This window comes from Nycticebus coucang, chromosome 10 (genome assembly GCF_027406575.1).
Source record: "Nycticebus coucang isolate mNycCou1 chromosome 10, mNycCou1.pri, whole genome shotgun sequence".
NCBI classification, from domain to species: domain Eukaryota; kingdom Metazoa; phylum Chordata; class Mammalia; order Primates; family Lorisidae; genus Nycticebus; species Nycticebus coucang.
Genome location: NC_069789.1, coordinates 126,268,269 through 126,286,492, shown reverse-complemented (window position 1 = coordinate 126,286,492; position 18,224 = coordinate 126,268,269). Strand labels below are relative to the sequence as shown.

The 18,224-nt window shown below is 39.5% G+C and overlaps 2 protein-coding genes across 10 annotated transcripts in view; one reads left to right on the top strand and one right to left on the bottom strand.

Moving 5' to 3' along the window:
• ZNF565 (zinc finger protein 565) overlaps nt 1-18,224 on the bottom strand; it is an 80,872-nt gene that overhangs the window by 34,641 nt on the left and 28,007 nt on the right. The window lies entirely within an intron of this gene.
• On the top strand, nt 242-17,197 carry ZNF146 (zinc finger protein 146). 9 transcript variants are annotated; one of them, XM_053603999.1, is made up of 5 exons: nt 251-377; nt 5,209-5,252; nt 7,796-7,887; nt 12,410-12,481; nt 14,014-17,197. In XM_053603999.1, the coding sequence occupies exon 5, from the start codon at nt 14,963-14,965 to the stop codon at nt 15,839-15,841; it is 879 nt and encodes a 292-aa protein (XP_053459974.1). In that variant the 5' UTR covers nt 251-377; nt 5,209-5,252; nt 7,796-7,887; nt 12,410-12,481; nt 14,014-14,962; the 3' UTR covers nt 15,842-17,197. The 9 variants fall into 9 exon arrangements, with proteins under 9 accessions (XP_053459971.1, XP_053459974.1, XP_053459980.1 ...); XM_053603996.1 differs by lacking the exon at nt 12,410-12,481 and having other exon boundaries at nt 242-377; XM_053604005.1 differs by lacking the exon at nt 12,410-12,481 and having other exon boundaries at nt 14,198-17,197.

Sequence of the window (18,224 nt, the reverse complement as noted above, 5' to 3'; positions counted from 1 at the left end):
AAATAGCTCCCACCCCAAAGCTCCCAGTAGGCTTGAGCTCATCGGACTCCAAGGAAGCATAACTTCCCATATGTAATCACAGGAAGAAGCAGCCAAGTTTAAGGGGGGGAAGGGCGGATACAGAGAACCAGAAGTCGACCAGCAATGCCTTATGGGAAGTGTAGTCCAAGACCAGAAAAGCCCCATCGCTGGTGGAGGAAGGTAAGCACACACCAGCCTGTGCCTGGCCGCGCTGACAGAGCTGGTCCGCGTCGCGGAGACTTCTGGGAGTGCTCGTTCGTCTTTGGAGTGCGCAGGCGCAGCGCACCGAGTGGACATTTTGGTCTTTGTCCGCGGGTCAGTACGGCCCCTGGTTCCACGTGGCGCAAAAGTAGGAGGTGGGATCTGGGCGTCTCGGGTCGGTCGGGCTGGGGAGGTTGATGGGGAGGATTCCCGGTCTCTAAGGGTGCGGCGCGAGGGTAGGGAATCGGTCCAAGAACTCCTGGCCTACGTGTGGGCGGAGGTGGGGGCCTCTGAAGCGGGTTTGAGCGTGTGTGACCCTGAGTTTGACCGCAAAGTTTGACCTGGTGTTTGGGATTGAGTGAATATGAAACCGTGGGTGCGGGATTATGTGTGGTTGTGCCTAAGAAGGAGATGTGGGAGACCAGCGTTGAGGTATAATGTGCGAGCCGCACTTCCCTGGTCGGAAGTGTTGGTAATTACGACGGTGCCATCTTCTCGGAGCATCTGTTTCACTTGAACATTCGATGGGGTGGAAAACGTAAATGATGAATAATTTAAAAATGGATTTCTATATGAAAAGGCATTTCTTTTTAATTGGGGTAGGATGTAAATTACCGTGATTTTTTTTAGACAAGAATATTTTAAAAACTTTTCCTCTACGAGTGGCTGCTTCAGACTGTTCAAATTGCCAGTCTTTGAGATACTTTAATAGGGCTGTTAGGCGAAGCCTTAAACTTAACAGCGTTACATTTTGAGAAGCAGTGCATTAGAAAGCAGAACACCCAAGGATTAGGGAGCCAAGCGTTCTAGGTTAGGCACGGTTAGCCTCGTTTCTTGAAGAAATCTTAGTTGTTCAGTGTTTATCCATGAGACTGGACTAAATCCCAAGTGTCCTAATTCCTTAGTGAATCGAAATTTCTCGGATTGTATGCATTTTGTGGGCTACTATGGAGAAAACTACTTCTGTTTGCTAAGATGTATTTTCTGAGGAAATCACCCACAGTCGTCTTTCACATAGTTTTAAATAATAAAAAGCTAAAGTAGTTGGGTACTAAAATTCTCCATATAAATAGCTTTCAGATTTGCAAACAGAACTACTTAGAATACATAACTGAAGAAAACTAATATTTACAATAACAAAATGATAAAATATTGAATAAATTTAAGAAATGTGCAAGACTATTATAAAATAACTTTAAAATAAATACTACTCTAAGGGTCATATGTGAATAGATAATACCATGAGACCTAAAGAAGTGTGTGTGACTTAAGTAACTTTATTAATTTAATGTGATCCTAATAAAAGTATGGACAGGTTTTTTCCTTTGGAACTCAATAAGCTGATTCAGAATTCCATTTGGAAAAACAGACAAGCTACAATAGCTAGTAAAGATCAGAGAAAAGTAAAGCAGTTGAGGTGTGGTAGGTGGGCACCCAGGTGTGACACATTTAAAAAATTTTAAATGCTATTTAAATTTTGGATTAACATGAGAGTACAAACGATTAGGTTACCATGTTTGCTGTTTTCCTTTGGTGGGTCCCTGTTGTAGTCCTTCCCCCAAGGAGGTGTGCCATATGTCCTTTACATTGTGCCCCCTGGGTGAGAGCACACCAAGCCCCCTCCCTCTTCACCCCCCACCTCCCAACTTGAATTGAGTTTTTCTCTTGTGTGGGCACATATTAGTTCATTAACTGTCTTCATATTAATATATATCTTAAATTTTTAACTTTAAAGAGTTGTTTTTGTTGTTGTTGAGACAGAGTCTCACTATGTCACCCCCAGTAGAGTGCTGTGGCATTACAGCTCACAGCAACCTCAAACCCTTGGGCTTAAGTGATTCTCTTGCCTCAGCCTCTCAAGCAGCTGGGAGGACAGGCGCCCGTCACAACACTGGGCTATTTTTTTGTTGTAGTTGTTACTGTTGTTTAGCAGGCCCAGACTGGGCTCAAACCCGCCAGCCTCTGTGTATGTGGCGGGTGCCCTAATCACAGAGCTACCAGCACCGAGCCTAAAGAGTTTTTTTTTAAATTTCCTTAAAAGAAAAAGATGGGAGTAGGCCTTGCTATGTTTCTCAGGCTGATCTCAAACTTCTCAGTTCAGTCCTGCTTCTGCCTCCAAGTAGCTGAGATTCCAGGCCCGCACCGGCTTGGACATTTCCTACCTTAACTGGAATGAAGAAGTTAGAGTTCTGTGTTAAAGTTACATTTATTGTTAGAAACATACTTCTTTCATGAGGTTTGTTCTTTGATTTCTGGGATGGTTACTTTCTCATGGTTCTAATTCAGAATCTCTGGTGACATTTAAAAAAAAATTCTAACTGTGATTCATTTTTGTCCAGAATACATTAGAAGTGATCTTATCTATTTGAAATTGCATCACAACAGGAGAGACATAATATGTGCCTGGTCCATCATTAGTGATTATTTATTTCCCATTAGGACTAAAATGTAATCTGCGTAGTTTTATTTTGGTCCATTTCCTGTCAGTCATTTAATGGATAATTTTAGCACCAATAAATAATGCATGGTTGAATGAGTAAATATCTACAGGGCTTGTAAAGTGAAGATTATCTGGTCTTCTCATTCCTTTTATGTTTATTTGATTACCTCAAATCTTACCAAATTTTTCCTGACTTTTTCATTTTTTTAAGCATCATTCTAAAGTTGTATAAATATTTAGTGTGCTCTAGTCAGCTACATTTTTTGATGCCAGTAGCCATTCCTCAAAGCCATCTCTCGTTTCATTTTGACTTAGCATCATTTTTGTCTCTGAAAGCTTTCATACACTCCAGGCTCACCTGTGCCTTCCTTTCTAGACCTGGAATTGACCATTTCTCCAGGGGGTTCTGGTTCCTTTATTGGAGAATGGTATTAGAGAACATTATCTAAGGTGTGTTCATTGCCCAGGGATAACATTGTATTAAGGCCAGGATTTTTAAAAATCATGAGTTCATATTACTATTTCTAATTCTTTTTAAATGGTGTGGTATTTTCCCCTAAATTCTTAGCTTCTAGCTACATTTTATAGTAAAAATTTTGAAAACAAGTTACCATAAGTACTTAACTTTGTCCTTGCAATATAAAGAAAATTACCTCAATATCATACCAATACTAGTAGTAACCATAAAATACTGTATCATGTTAAAAATTTCTTTAATATACTTAATATATGTAGCTATTTTTGTCCTTAGAATGTATCTCACTAGGCAGTGCCGATAGCTCAGTGGATAGGGCGCCAGCCATGTACATGAGGCTGGCAGGTTGGAACCTGGCCTGGGCCAGCTAAAAAACCAACAGTGACAACTGCAATAACAACAAAAATAGCTGGGCATTGTGGCGGGTGCCTGGAGTCCCAGCTACTTGGAAGGCTGAAGCATGAGAATTGCCTAAGTCCAAGAGGTTGAGGTTGCTGTGAGCTGTGACACCAAGGTACTCTAAACTCTGTCTCAAGAAAAAAATAAAAAAAGAAAGAATGTATCTCACTAAAGATACAGAGTTAAAGAGAAGATCTCTATTCTAAAGTTACTTGATATCCTTTCTCTGAGGAATTGTTACTAAATTAATATACAGTTGGGTTCATTTAAGTTAAGCAACAGGTTTTCTTAAGAAAATGAATTTGATTACTTATTTTTTTTGGGTGGCACCTGTGGCTCAGTTGGTAAGGCGCCAGCCCCATATACTGAGGGCGGTGGGTTCAAACCCGGCCCCGGCTGAACTGCAACAAAAAAATAGCCGAGCGTTGTGGCGGGCGCCTGTAGTCCCAGCTACTCGGGAGGCTGAGGCAAGAGAATCGCTGAAGCCCAGGAGTTGGAGGTTGCTGTGAGCTGTGTGAGGCCACGGCACTCTACCGAGGGCCATAAAGTGAGACTCTGTCTCTACAAAAAAAAAAAAAAACAAGTAATTCATTTTTATGATTTTTCAACAAAAATATATCTTACAGAGAGATACTTCATTCTGCTCTCCTCCCCCAATTTTCTTTGTCCCGTGAACATAGTTTCTTGTTTGTTTCTTATTTATCCTTCAAATGGGTTTTTGCTTGTTAGGTGACTAGCATATGTTTTTCTTCACTTCTGTTCCCCACCCTCCTTACGGTAAAGGTTGTTTACCATATACACTTCACCTTGTATACTTCATATCTTTTTTTTTTTTTTTTTTGTAGAGACAGAGTCTCACTTTATGGCCCTCGGTAGAGTGCCATGGCGTCACACAGCTCACAGCAACCTCCAACTCCTGGGCTTAAGTGATTCTCTTGTCTCAGCCTCCCAAGTAGCTGGGACTACAGGTGCCCGCCACAACACCCAGCTATTTTTTGGTTGCAGTTCAGCCGGGGCCGGGTTTGAACCTGCCGCCCTCGGTATATGGGGCCGGCGCCCTACCGACTGAGCCACAGGCGCCGCCCTGTATACTTCATATCTTGTTGCTCTTTAATATGTCTTGCAGATGTCCCTTTTTTGTTTTTTGTGGCAGAGTCTCAAGCTGTTGCCCTGGGTTGAGTGCCATGGTGTTAAAGCTTACAGCAACCTCCAACTCTTGGGCTCAAGCAATCCTCTTGCCTTAGTTTTTTTACTTTTAGTAGAAACGGGGTCTCCCTTTTGCTCAGGCTGGTCTCAAACTCGTGAGCTCAAGCATTTCACCTGCCTCAGCCTCCCAGAGTGCTGGGATTACAGGTATGAGCTACTTGTGCCAACCCAAATGTCCTTTTTTTTTTTGCAGTTTTTGGCCTGGGGCTCGGTTTGAACCCGCCACCTCTGGTATATGGGGCTGGCGCCCTACTCCTTTGAGCCACAGGCACCACCCTCCAAATGTCCCTTCCTAATTATTATCGTTTTTTTCTTTTTGACTGCTGTATGAATAAGATGCCATTGTGTGAATGTACCATAGTTGACTCAGTTCCTTGTCGTGGAATATTTGTATTATTTCCACTCCTTAGTTTTCACTAACAATGCAGTGATGAATAACTTTTTTGATCTGTGTCATTTTATGCAGGCATATCTTTAAAGTTGATGGTGACAAGTGGAATTGCCTAGTAGGTAAGTACCTATATTCCCACTGGCAGTGTGTAAGAGCACTTTTTCCCCTAGAACTTCAATCATCAGTGTATGGTGTTCAATTTTTTATTTTTTTGACCTAAACTATAAGTAACACTTGACAACTCAATATAGGTTTACTTTAAACCCCTAGAAATCAGTGAGAATGAATGTCTTATGTTTAAAGGGCCACATGGATTAATCTGGAAACTGCCTATTTGTACCCTTTTCCCCCCATTTTTCTGTGGGATGCCTTTTCCTTTTAGAAACTGTTTATAAAGGCGACTCACGCTTGTAATCCTAGCACTCTGGGAGGCTGAGGTGGGTGGATTGCTTGACCTCACAGGTTCAAGACAAGCCTGAGCCAGAGTGAGACCTTGTCTCTAAAAAAAATAGCCGGGCGTTGTTGTGGGCGCCTGGAGGCTGAGGCAAGAGAATCACTTGAACCCAAGAGTTTGAGGTTGCTTTGAGCTATGATGCCATAGCACTCTACCGAGGACAACAAAATAAAACTGTCTCACACACACAAAAGATGCCACTTTGATCAACCAGATTGTTGCATTTTTTTGGTCTGTTCCTGAACTTCACATTCTCATCCATCTTCCAGTCTGCATTCATGTACCAATATTGGTTTTTTATTATTATTGAGGCTTTATAATTGTGGGTTGTTTTTCCCCCTTTTTTTCAAAGATGGAGTCTTGTTCTTTCGATAAGGCTGGAGTTCAGTAGTCTGATAATAGCTCACTGTAACCTTTCTACCTTGAACTCCTGGACTCAAGTGTTTCTCCTACCTTACCCTTCCTGAGTTAGGACTGGAGGCATGCAACACCACACCTGGCTATTTTTTTTTTTTTTTTTTTTTTTTTTTTTTGAGACAGACACTATATCACCCTTGGTAGAGTGCCGTAGTGTCACAGCTCACAGCAACCTCAGACTTTGCCTCGGCCCCCTAAGTAGCTGGGGCTACAGGCACCTGCCACAACACCCACACTCTTAGAAAACTTTCCTTCTTTACTTTTGTATTCTCATGATTCTGTCCTTGAACATCTTGATATTTTCAGTATATTTTGTATAAGCAGTCACTCAACATTCTACCTGTAGCTTCAGCAGCAGTAATTATCTGATAACTGGCAAATTCCCATTTCCATTCTAGGCCTGTTCTGAGCTCTTCATCTGTATTTTCAAATGCCTAATGGCTATATCTGCCCTCGTGTTCTTCAGAAATCTTATACCGAATATACAGAAAATGAAACTTGATCTTCTTCCTGCAAGTTGTTTTCAGCCAATTCACCTTCTCGTATTTCTCGTGTGCATCACGTTTAAATCAGACTCTACAACCAAAAAAATAGCTGGGCATTGTGGTGGGCACCTATAGTCCCAGCTACTTGGGAGGCTGAGGCAAGAGAATCGCTTAAGCCCAAGAGTTTGAGGCTGCTGTGAGCTATGATGCCATGGTACTCTACTGAGGGTGACATAGTGAAACTCTGGCTCAAAAAAAACAAACTTCAGTGTGAATTTTCTTTTTTTTTTTATTTATTTTTTTTTTGTGTTTTTTTTTTTTTTTTTTGGCCGGGGCTGGGTTTGAACCCGCCACCTCCGGCATATGGGACTGGCGCCCTACTCACTGAGCCACAGGCGCCGCCCTCAGTGTGAATTTTCTAAGAACAAAAACATTTATAATCACAGTACAGTGATCAAAATCAGGAAATTTACTATCAATGTTACTCTTATAATTCAGAGTCCATATTCAAATTTGGTTAGTCATCCCAATAATGTTTTTTATTGATTTAAAATGTTCTTTTTTTTCTGGAAAGCACTGGCAGTTCATAGGCACAGTTGTTTGTAGCACATTGTAATCTTCAATTCTTGAGCTCACTCAGTCTTCCTGCTTCCCTAGTAGCCTGAGACTGTTTTCTGCCCCTGGCTTAAAAATGTTTTTTAAATGAATAGATAGGACATTTCTAATGTGATATGAATTCACTTAGAATATAATACAAACAAGGTAAATCCTGGAAAACTTTAGCATTTTTATTCTTGAATACTGTCAGAACAGCTTCCTATACCTTGTATCCACGTGGCTTAGTTCTGATAGGCGTGTGTTATTATAGTGAATTTATCCAGGAATAAGGGCCTTGGTTAAAATCTTAGGAACCTATGTAGGAGGGTGGAACTAGAGCACAATACTAGTGGTGCTAGCAGTCAGTTACGCAAGGAATGAACAGCTTCCCTTATGTAAGTAAAATTCTGAAAGTTAATTTTCCCTTTCTTCCCGTATTTCTGGATGTGTGGATACTTTGAATGGTTTAATGATCATGGCTTTGAAATTTAGGATTCAAATGGTTCTAGTCCCTTTGCTGCACGATTGTGTATGCTTTAGTCTCTGATGTAAAAGATCATATTACTTTGTTCTGTTTCACAGGGCACATCCTTGGGCATCCTTGGAAACTGCATCTTCATCCTTGCCCCGGAGCTCAGTCTTGAGTTCTAGGATGGTACTTTGACCCCAGCATTAACATTGTCATGCTATGTCATTTCTCCAGTATCAGGTTATAAAGTGACCAAACCAAACGTGATCCTCCATTGAAGCAAGACGACTAACTATATAGTGGGGAAGGAAGTAGAAAGGAAATCTGTCCAGGTGAGTCAGTGATGACTAGGCAAGTTGCAGTTGTTCAGTCAATGTTTACACCCTCTGAAATGCTTCTAAGGACATTTTCTTGCAGGTCTAGTCTTTGGAGTATCACTTGGTGTGAAAATTTTAAATACCTGATTGACATTTGCAGTTATAATTTTTTTCTGTTTCAGGACTCCTTTCTTTAGATTCTAGAGAAGCAGGTGCCCCTCTTAGCTCTATTCTGTTCCGATGTCACACTTTGTACTTCATTTTTATTGCCTCTGTTGTGATTTTTCTCCTTGGTTCTTATGCCCAGCATTACATCCCTCCATGTGTAAGACTCCTTTCCTCCTGCACTGTCCTTTATAGCTCTTCAGTCTTTTTTTTTAGAGACAGTCTCATTTTATCACCCTTGGTAGAGTGCTGTGGTGTCACAGCTCACAGCAACCTCCAACTTCCTGGGCTTAGGCGATTCTCTTGCCTCAGCCTCCCAAGTAGCTGGGACTATAGGCACCCACCACAACAGCTATTTTTTTTTTTTTTTTTTTTGCAGTTTTTGGCAGATGCCAGGTTTGAACCTGCCACCTCTATATAGGAGGCCAGCACCCTACTCCTTTGAGCCACAGGCACCACCCAACCCAGCTATTTTGTTGTTGTTGTTGTTGCAGTTTGGCCGGGTTCGCTCAGGTTTGAACCCGCCACCCTTGGTATATGGGGTCGGCATCCTACCCGCTGAGACATAGGCGCCACCCTATCGCTCTTAAATCTTACATCATCTGATGTTTACATTCCTTTTTATTACTTACCACTTTCTTTTGTTCTTTCAGTGCCTAAATGCTTCAGAGTTAATTTTACATTAGTATTCATGCTTCCTTTTCTTCTTCTATCTACCTCTCCCATCATAGATCAATAAACTTCCTCTGCCTCCTTCCTCTCCCGCCTATGCATCTCTTTCTTAAGTTTCTGACTTTTACTTAGAATGTGTGGGTGTGTATATGGATATGTGTAGGCGCGTGTTTGTTTTTTAAATATAATACACGAAGGTCAGGTATGGTAGCTCATGCCTGTAATCCCAGTACTGTGGGATGACGAGGAGGAAGGATCACTTGAAGCCAGGAATTTAAGGCCAACTTGGGCAACATAGTGAGACCCCGTTTCTAGAAACACAAACAAACATTTATATATACATAAAATACATGAACTTATACAAAAAACATTTTTTTTTTTTTTTTGAGTTAAGAGTCTCAAGCTGTTGCCCTGGGTAAAGTGCCATGGCATCATAGCTCAGAAACCTCCAACTCTTGGGCTCAAGCAATCCTCTTGCCCCAGTTTTTCTGTTTTTAGTAGAGACAGGATCTCGTTTTTGCTCAGGCTGGTCTTGAATTTGTGAGCTCAAGCTATCCACCCTCCTCAGCCTCCCAGAGTGCTAGCATTACAGGCGTGAACCACCTCAACTGGTCATAAAATTTTTTTAATATAAAAGTATATGTAGCTGGACGCAATGGCTCATGCCTGTAATCCCAGCACTGTGGGAGGCTGAGGTAGGAGGATTGCTTAAGTTCAGGAGTTCAAGGCTTGTCTGAGCGAGAGTGACACCCCGACTCATGAAAAAATGGAAAAACTCAGCCAGGCTTTGGAGGCTGAGGCAGCAAGATGCCCACAGCCTGAGTCTGAGGTTGCAGTGAGCTACAGTGCCCTTGCATGCTGCTCCAGGGCATAGGGTAGAACTCTGACTCGACAAAAAAAAAAAATTATGTGGTAGGCTCGGTGCCCGTAGTTCAGTGACTAGGGCGCCAGGCACATGACACCAAGGCTGGCGGGTTCAAGCCCCTCCTGGACCTGCTAAACGATGACAACTGCAACAAAAAAATAGCCAGGTGTTGTGGGGGGCTAGTCTCACCTACTTGGGAGGCTAAGGCAAGAGAGTCACTTAAGCCCAAGAGTTTGAGGTTGCTGTGAGCTGTGATGCCACGCCACTCTACCAAGGGCTACATAGTGACACTCTGTCTTGAAAAAAAAAGTATTTGACAAAATTGTCTCTCACCTCTGACCCTTAGTTCTACAGTTCCTTCTCAAAGATGCAGTGATTTAAGAGTTTGTCGTGTATTCTCCGTGCAGTGGTTTATGAATAAACTGGCTTATATATTTATGCTGCAAATATGTATATATAAGCTTTCATTTTTCCTTTTCATATATGCAGTGGTTTATATTCTGTTGTGTACATAGTTTTTTTCTTGGAGAGAAATCTTTATTAACTTCATAATTTATTTAACCTGTCTCCTATCAGTGGCTGTTTAGGTTGTTTCAGGTGTGTGTTATTGAAGACTTGCACTGTCAGAAACCAGAGCAACAGACATAACAAACATCTATGCTTGTGATTCAGACATAACAAACAGGTTCTTCTCAAATGGCAGAAAATGTCTCTGCCCACTTAGCTAGTAAAGATGCAAGTATGCATATTTGTTTATGTTGCTTCACAGAGATAAGCAGATACAATTACATAGTAATTTACTGTTGAGTAGAAATTCTGGGTCAGGGTTGTATTTATAATTTGATTGAAATAGGCATATTATCCGCAAAAGAAGCAAGCCCATTTACATTTCTGCCAATGTGGTATATTTATATATTCAACAAGTATTGATTGATATTTATTAGGTAAAATTTCAGATAGTAAGGAAATGTCAGCTGTCAAAACAGTCAAAATTTCCTTCCCCCTAGGGCAGTGGTTCTCAACCTTCCTACTCTTGCGGCTCTTTAATACAGTTCCTGTGAGTTGTGACCCACAGGTTGAGAACTGCTGCCCTAGGGGCTGTGTTGTAATTGGGAAAGACAGACTGAGTAGTAAATAAACAAAAATACAAACCATCATAAGGTGATAGGTGCTATGGAAAAAAGTAAAGCAAGGAAAACTGGCATAAGAAGGCCAGATAACGGTTACAATTTTAAATAAGTTGGTTAGGGAAAGGGCTCACTGAGAGGGTAATTGTTTTAAAATATCAGAAGAGTATGGGACTGGGGCATGTGGAATTTGGTAGAAGAAACAGCTGGAAGGAACAGCTGTCCTGTTCGGGGAGTAGTGATGAGAACAGTGGGCTGGAGGAGAGTGAGCAAAAGGGAATGAGAGTAGGTTTGGTTAGGTGGCAGGCCAAATCACAGGCTTTGGTCTTTAAGTGATTTGGAAGACCAGAGAAGTAGTAAGATCTGAAGTACATTTTGAAAGGAATAATTTGGCCCACCTTATAGAGAATAAGGTACATAGGGGACCAAGGCCAGGAGATTAATTAGAAACCATTGGAGTCATCCAGGTGAGAAAGTGATGGTAGTTTAAGTTACAAGTAGTCAGATTCTTAAGATAGTTTTAAGGAGTAACTGATTGTGAGTTATGAGAGAAAAGGGAGTCACTGAGGACTCCAAGCTTTGGGAAGAAAATGGATTATTTAGAGAGTGTACAAGGAGTGTACAAGGAAGTGTACAGGAGTTTGAGAGATAGATTGGGAGATTTCTTAGACTTGTTAATTGTGACATTTCTGTTGATCACATGAGTAGACAATTACATACACAAGTCAGAAATTGAGGGAGATAGAAAGTTGTGACCTAACCTGTCATACTGTAAATAACAGGTGGCTTTATTCAAGGAAGTACATGTGTTTCCTTATTAAGCCTTCCACTCCCTTCCATTCAGGGATGCCAGTGGGTCCATTAGGCTTGCTTTAAGCAGCTTACATTCCTAGATTCCATTGTTGCAAACCAGGAACTATTATTTGGCCCGAGATTGTGCTTTTTTTTTTTCTTTTTGGAGAATACTGCAAGAGGGTTCTTTCTCAGAACAGCAGTGGCAGCTGCCCACTCACATCCTTTCTCATACAGTGTTGGAATTATAATTACTTCTACTTTCATCAACAATTTTTGGGGTTTTTTTCACCTTCGCAGAAATAAAAAGTAGGCAAAGATGTCTTCTACCATCTTAGAAGAAAGGATTTATTTGTTATATTTGAATCATTCCTCTTAGAATTCTCTGTCACTTCTGCTTGTTTTGTGCTTTGATGACCTGTGATGTTACTTTATCAAAGGTTTTATTCATCTTGTGCTTATTTTGCCACCCCCTCCTCCTACTAGAAATGGCTTATAGAATCCTGAATTCTGCTTTCCTTCCCTTATAAATTAATTCCTGGAAATAACTCATCCATTTTTAAGTTAGAAATAACTTGATAATGACTTTTTTTTTTTTTTTTCTCACTCTGTCACCCAGGATAGAGTGCCATGATGTCATACTCACAGTAACCTCAAACTCCTGGGCTCAAGAGTTCCTCTTTCCTTAGCCTTCAGAGTACCTAGGACTACAGGTGCCTACCACAGTGCCTGGCTAGCTTTTCTATTTTTAGTAGAGATGGGGTCTTGCTCTTGCTTAGGCTAGTCTCAAACTCCTGAGCTCAAGCAATCTGTCTGCCTCTGCCTCCCAGAGTGTTAGGATTACAGGCGTGAGCCACCATGCCTGGCCATTTTCTGGGTTTATCTTTTCTGATTTTTGTCATTAAAACCTCTACAGGAAATGACATTTGTCACTTTTGATCATTTGCCAACCAAGATACCTGTCCATGCCTGAGTTTGCTAGAATGAGGTAACAGTCTTTCTGATCTTTACCTCATCTTCCCTTTTTTTCTCTCTCTCATTGTCTTAGTTCTAAGAGAACTTTTCTGTTTGCGAAACTCTTAACTATTTGACTGATAAAAAATTTTCTCATAACTGTCTATAATTGGTTCTAGTGTTTTTTTCCTTTTCTTTTTTGTTTTCAACTTTCATGTTAGTGGATATCTTATATATATGGAATATTTGTTGCAAAATCATATTTAACAATGACTTACTAAAAAATGATTAGAAGCTTTTTTCTTTTTCTGGTGTCTTAAGTGCTTCTAGTTACCTGGTAGGCTTCAGTGGATACAAAGTAAAATGCCTAACAGACCACTGGTCTCCTCCCTGCAGAAGGATTATACTACCTTACTCTAATGAACTCAGCCATGGCCAACTCCTTTGTTTTGGCCAATGAAATGTAGACACATGTGCCAGTTAACATTTTGGAGGAGCATCCCAATGATCACAAGCCTTTCAGTTTTTCCAGAGAAGGGTTCTCTCATATTCAACTCAATAGGTATATGTATCTGGTTGCCAACATTTTTTTGGCCTCAGCTACAGACTGGTACTGTGGTTCCCATCATATTATGTGTAGATTTAATCCTACTGATTTCAGTATACAGCAGAACCTTTGTAAATTGACCACCCAAGGGATTATAATAAACTGGTCAGCTTACGGAGGTGGAAAACAAGGAACTAGGCCTGCTGTACTGATAAGTACATGGCGTGCATGTCAGTCTATGAAAATTAGGTCAACTTAAGGATATAGTTAGTATAGGGAGATGGTCAACTATTAGGGTTCTCCTGTACTTAGTTTCCTTCATTTCCTGAGTTTTTCTGATTTTTTTGTGGCATAAACCACCTTGCTTAATATTGGCATCCCAGTCTGTAGTACCAACTGCTTTGCACTGAAAAGTTTCCATATGTTTTCTATTACTGAAAAATGTGTTAATGTTGGTTATATACTGATGTCTACATATTCTTTCATCCTGTGAATTTGTACCATTTTCCCTTTTCTTGTCATTTTAATGGCATTTTTAGAGGAAGCAGTTAATGGTTGATCTTTTGCCTTTTTTAGAGATTAATGTTATTTCTCTTAGCATCTCTGCTGGACTTTCTCATTTTTATGTGGTCATCTTGTTATCCTATTCAGCAGTTCCTCACTATTAGGCAATTTGTTGAATTCTGAAATGGAAAAGATTATTTTTCTAGGGTAATCTAAGCTTTGAATTCATAAATGTTAAAGACTTCCTAAATAACCTCTACAAACATTCTCGTCTCAAAGTTTGGGGATATTGATCACATTGATTCTTTTTCTACTGGGCTATGGGCTGCCAGAGTTAATCCCCCAAAAGCACAATCTGAAATGTTATTACTAGAAACATAATGGGAGAATTCACAAATAATAGTGATGATAACATGAAGGTACTATTTATTGAGTGTTTAACATGTGCCAGCCACAGTTCTCAGCATTTTATACACTAATGTCTTTAAATGATGATTCTTTGTACTCCATTTTAGAAGAAGCCTGAGAAGATGATGAACAGATAGGACAAGATTTGGGAGGCAAGTTGCATCCATCTTAAGTACAGACTGAAGAAAAAACAGCGAATATAAGCAAATTAGAAAAGTACTTCTGATCTCAGACTTTATATCTTTTAAGGCAAAATCTTTTTGAAGTTTTGAGTTCCGTACTCCATTTTAGAAGAAGCCTGAGAAGATGATGAATGGATAGGTGACAAGATTTTGGAGGCAAGTTGCATCCATCTTAAGTACAGACTGAAGAAAAAACTGAATATAAGCAAATTAGAAAAGTACTTCTGATCTCAGACTTTATATTGTTTAAGGCCACACCTTTTTGGAGTTTTCAGTTCAAAAGACATTCAGAATTATGAGAAAAGTTGTGTAGGAAAGAATTATCACTTTAATTAGCTTGGAATTCTTCTGGCTTATTCTTTATGGTATTAATTCTCTTTAAGTGGAAATCAGTGTGGAAATGCCTTCAGTTTAAAAAGTTTGTGCCCTCTCTTTTATTAGAGCATTCACACTGGAGAGAAACCCTATGAGTTTATTGAGTGTGGGGAAACTTACACTCGCATGTCACATCTCATTGAATGTAGAAGTCATGCTGAAGAGAAATACTGTCCTTCTAAGGAATATTGAAAAGCTTTTAGCTAGATGACAAATCTCACTGAACAGCAAAAAATTCATGCTGGAGAGAAACCAGTGAATGCAGCAATAGATCATTAAATATTAGAAAATATATACTGGAGAGAAAGCTTTGAACGTATTGAGTATGATAACATTTTCTCTCAAATCTTATCCTTTCCTTTGCATTTGAAGGCCATACACAGAGAAGCCTTATAAATGTAAGAAATGTGGAAATATCTTCAGCCAAAAGTAAATTCTCATTCATCAAAAAATTCATACTGGAAAGAAAACTTGTGAATGTGGGCAAGCTTCCATTCAGATGTCACAACTCAGTCAGCAGAGAATTTATAGTGGGGAAAACCCCTTTGCTTGCAAGGTATGTGGGAAAGTCTTCAGCCACAAATCAAATCTCACTGAGCATGAGCATTTTCATACTAGAGAGAAACCCTTTGAATGCAATGAATGTGGAAAAGCCTTTAGCCAAAAGCAGTATGTCATTAAACATCAGAACACCCATACTGGAGAGAAGCTTTTTGAATGTAATGAATGTGGAAAATCTTTCAGCCAGAAGGAAAACCTCCTTACCCATCAGAAAATTCACACTGGAGAGAAACCCTTTGAGTGTAAAGATTGTGGGAAAGCTTTCATTCAAAAGTCAAATCTCATCCGACACCAGAGAACTCACACGGGAGAGAAGCCCTTTGTGTGTAAGGAGTGTGGAAAAACCTTTAGTGGCAAATCAAACCTTACTGAGCATGAGAAAATCCATATTGGGGAGAAGCCCTTTAAATGTAATGAATGTGGAACAGCTTTTGGCCAGAAGAAGTACCTCATAAAACATCAAAACATTCACACTGGAGAGAAACCCTATGAATGTAATGAATGCGGAAAAGCCTTCTCTCAAAGAACATCACTTATTGTACATGTGAGAATTCATTCAGGAGATAAACCTTACGAATGCAACGTGTGTGGAAAAGCCTTCTCTCAGAGTTCATCTCTTACTGTTCATGTGAGAAGCCATACAGGTGAGAAACCCTATGGTTGCAATGAATGTGGGAAAGCTTTCTCTCAATTCTCAACCCTTGCTTTGCATTTGAGAATACACACAGGTAAGAAGCCTTATCAATGTAGTGAATGTGGGAAAGCTTTTAGCCAGAAGTCACACCACATTAGACACCAGAAAATCCATACTCATTAAAAGCCCTGTAAATACCTTGAAAATGGCAAAGTTTTCATCAGGAATTTACAACTCAGTGAATCAGAAAGAATCACTCTGAAGCAAAAGGATCGTGAATGAGGTAAACTAACAAATATTAAAAACTTACGGGACATGAGAGAATTCATACCGAAGAGAAAGACATTTATATGATAAAAAGCCTACAAAAAAACCTATAGCAGAGGTAATATTGAAACTTTAGACACATTTCCACTAAAATGGAAACGAAACATAACCATTAGCCATTGCTGTCATCTTAGAGATTTTCACCACTGTAATAGGAAAAATAAGTTGTAAGTATTGAAAACAAAGACAAACACAGATGATATGATGAACTACAAATAAAATAAAACTCTAGTATTAATTCAGCAGAGCAGAAGAGATTCCAGAAAGATCTATGCATTTATTAGAATTTCGGATATGATAGAAACAGCATCAGGCGAGGATCTGATGGGACTATTTTAAAAAATGATTTGGAGGTTATTTGTTCTCCAAGGAGGAGAAAATAGTGCATGAACTATACAAAAATAAAATCCACAGAGATTAAAAACAGGAACATGAGAAGGCTGTGTTCTAAATGGTTATTTCCTTGGGAAGTAGGGATACGTTCCTGTGACAGCTTCAAAACTGGTTAGCAATTCTCATGAGTATGTATGCTCAGGAAATATATACCAGGATATTCACGGCTTGATACGTAGTAGACAGAAATGGAACAAAATGGAAAATTCTTGACAGAATACTGTATATCTGTCAAATGCAACAAATATTAACATTAACATCTGGAAAATGTTGAAGGAGAAATTAATTTGCAGCATGCAATACAGTACAATGATTGTAAATTCTAATTCAAACTTCCTTCACAAAATTCAGTACTATATACTGGTAATGGATACATACATGTATGTAAATGTTTTTGAAATGATTTGGAAGGATACAGATGTTGATGGTCGCCGCTGTGTAGACTCAAGAAGGAAAGGGAATGAGTGTGGGAGCGGGGAGGGTATTGGTTAAAGGGGTCTTCAGCTTTTTATATAAATATTCATTTCTCTTTAAAAAGACTTCAAATAAATATAAAGATACTAGTTGATTCTGGATTGTGGTATATGGATATCTTGTCTTATTTTTTGTATTTTTCTGTATTTTTAAAATTTCTCAAAATTAATAAGAATGGGGAAGAGGATGAGAACACTGTACCTGTAGAAATCATGTTGTAATGGATTCATTTCCAGTCAGATCCTAAACTTTTTATAGAAAATATTTCTAAAATTTTATCAACAATGAGTGGATGGACTTGCTCTCTATGTAATATGAAATTATCTATTTTATTAAAATTAAAAACTGCATACTCCAAATCTGTCTTAATTTATTTTAACATGATGTACATCATATAATCTTAATACTTGTAACACTTTGCAGCATATCATTTAGTCTTACAAATTTTTAAGAACTTGAATAAAATTTAAAGATAAGTGCACAGGCTTCATATAATGGATATTTCTCAGTGAAACTGATTTTGTAATGTCAGCTTTCCAGTCCTTTAAATTTCCCTAGGAAGCATACACAAACAGAAACTTCTTTTTGATAATTTCATTTTTAAGAAGAAAGTTACGGCTCACTCCTGTAATCCCAGCACTCTGGTAGGCCAAGACAGGTGGATTGCCTGAACTCAGGCTCAAGACCAGCCTGAGCCAGTGTGAGACCCCTTCTCTAAAAATAGCCGGGCGTTGTGGTGGGCACCTGTAGTCCCAGCTACTTAAGAGGCTGGGGCAACAGAGTTGCTTAAGCTTGAGGTTTGGAGGTTGCTATGAGCTGAGGGCAACAAAGTAAGAGTCTGTCTCAAAAAAAAAAAAAAATTATCCAGAATAAAGTTTAATTACGTCTCAGCCTTAAAAAAACGAAAGGGAAAATAGTTCACTTTTTCAGAACTTCCATAATTCAGTGACTTGCATGCCAACATCTGGATTTTTTTTTTTTTTTTTGGAGACTGTCTCAAGCTGTCTCCCTAGGTTTAGTGCTGTGACATAGCTCATAGCAACCTCTAATTCTTGGGCTCAAGCAATCCTCTTGCCTCAGCTTTTCTATTTTTTAGTAGAGATGGGTTCTCTCTCACTTTTTGCTTAGGCTGGTCTTGAACTCATGAGCTCAAGCAATCCACCCACCTCGGCTTCCCAGAGTGCTAAGATTATAGGCCTGAGCCCCTGCGCCTGGCCTGTATATTTTTTTAATTTAAATTTGCATGTATCACGTAATAAAAGTAAACCACAAAGGTCTTTTGTTGTACTCCTTGTAGAAATCCTGTTTAGCCAACTTGAATTTTCTTGAGTCTTAATGGAATAAGTTTGATAGTATTTAAGCTTTCAAGTCA

Coding starts and splice junctions, on each gene's coding strand:
- ZNF146 (XM_053603996.1), top strand. CDS start 14,963: ATGTCACAACTCAGTCAGCAGAGAATTTATAGTGGGGAAAACCCCTTT.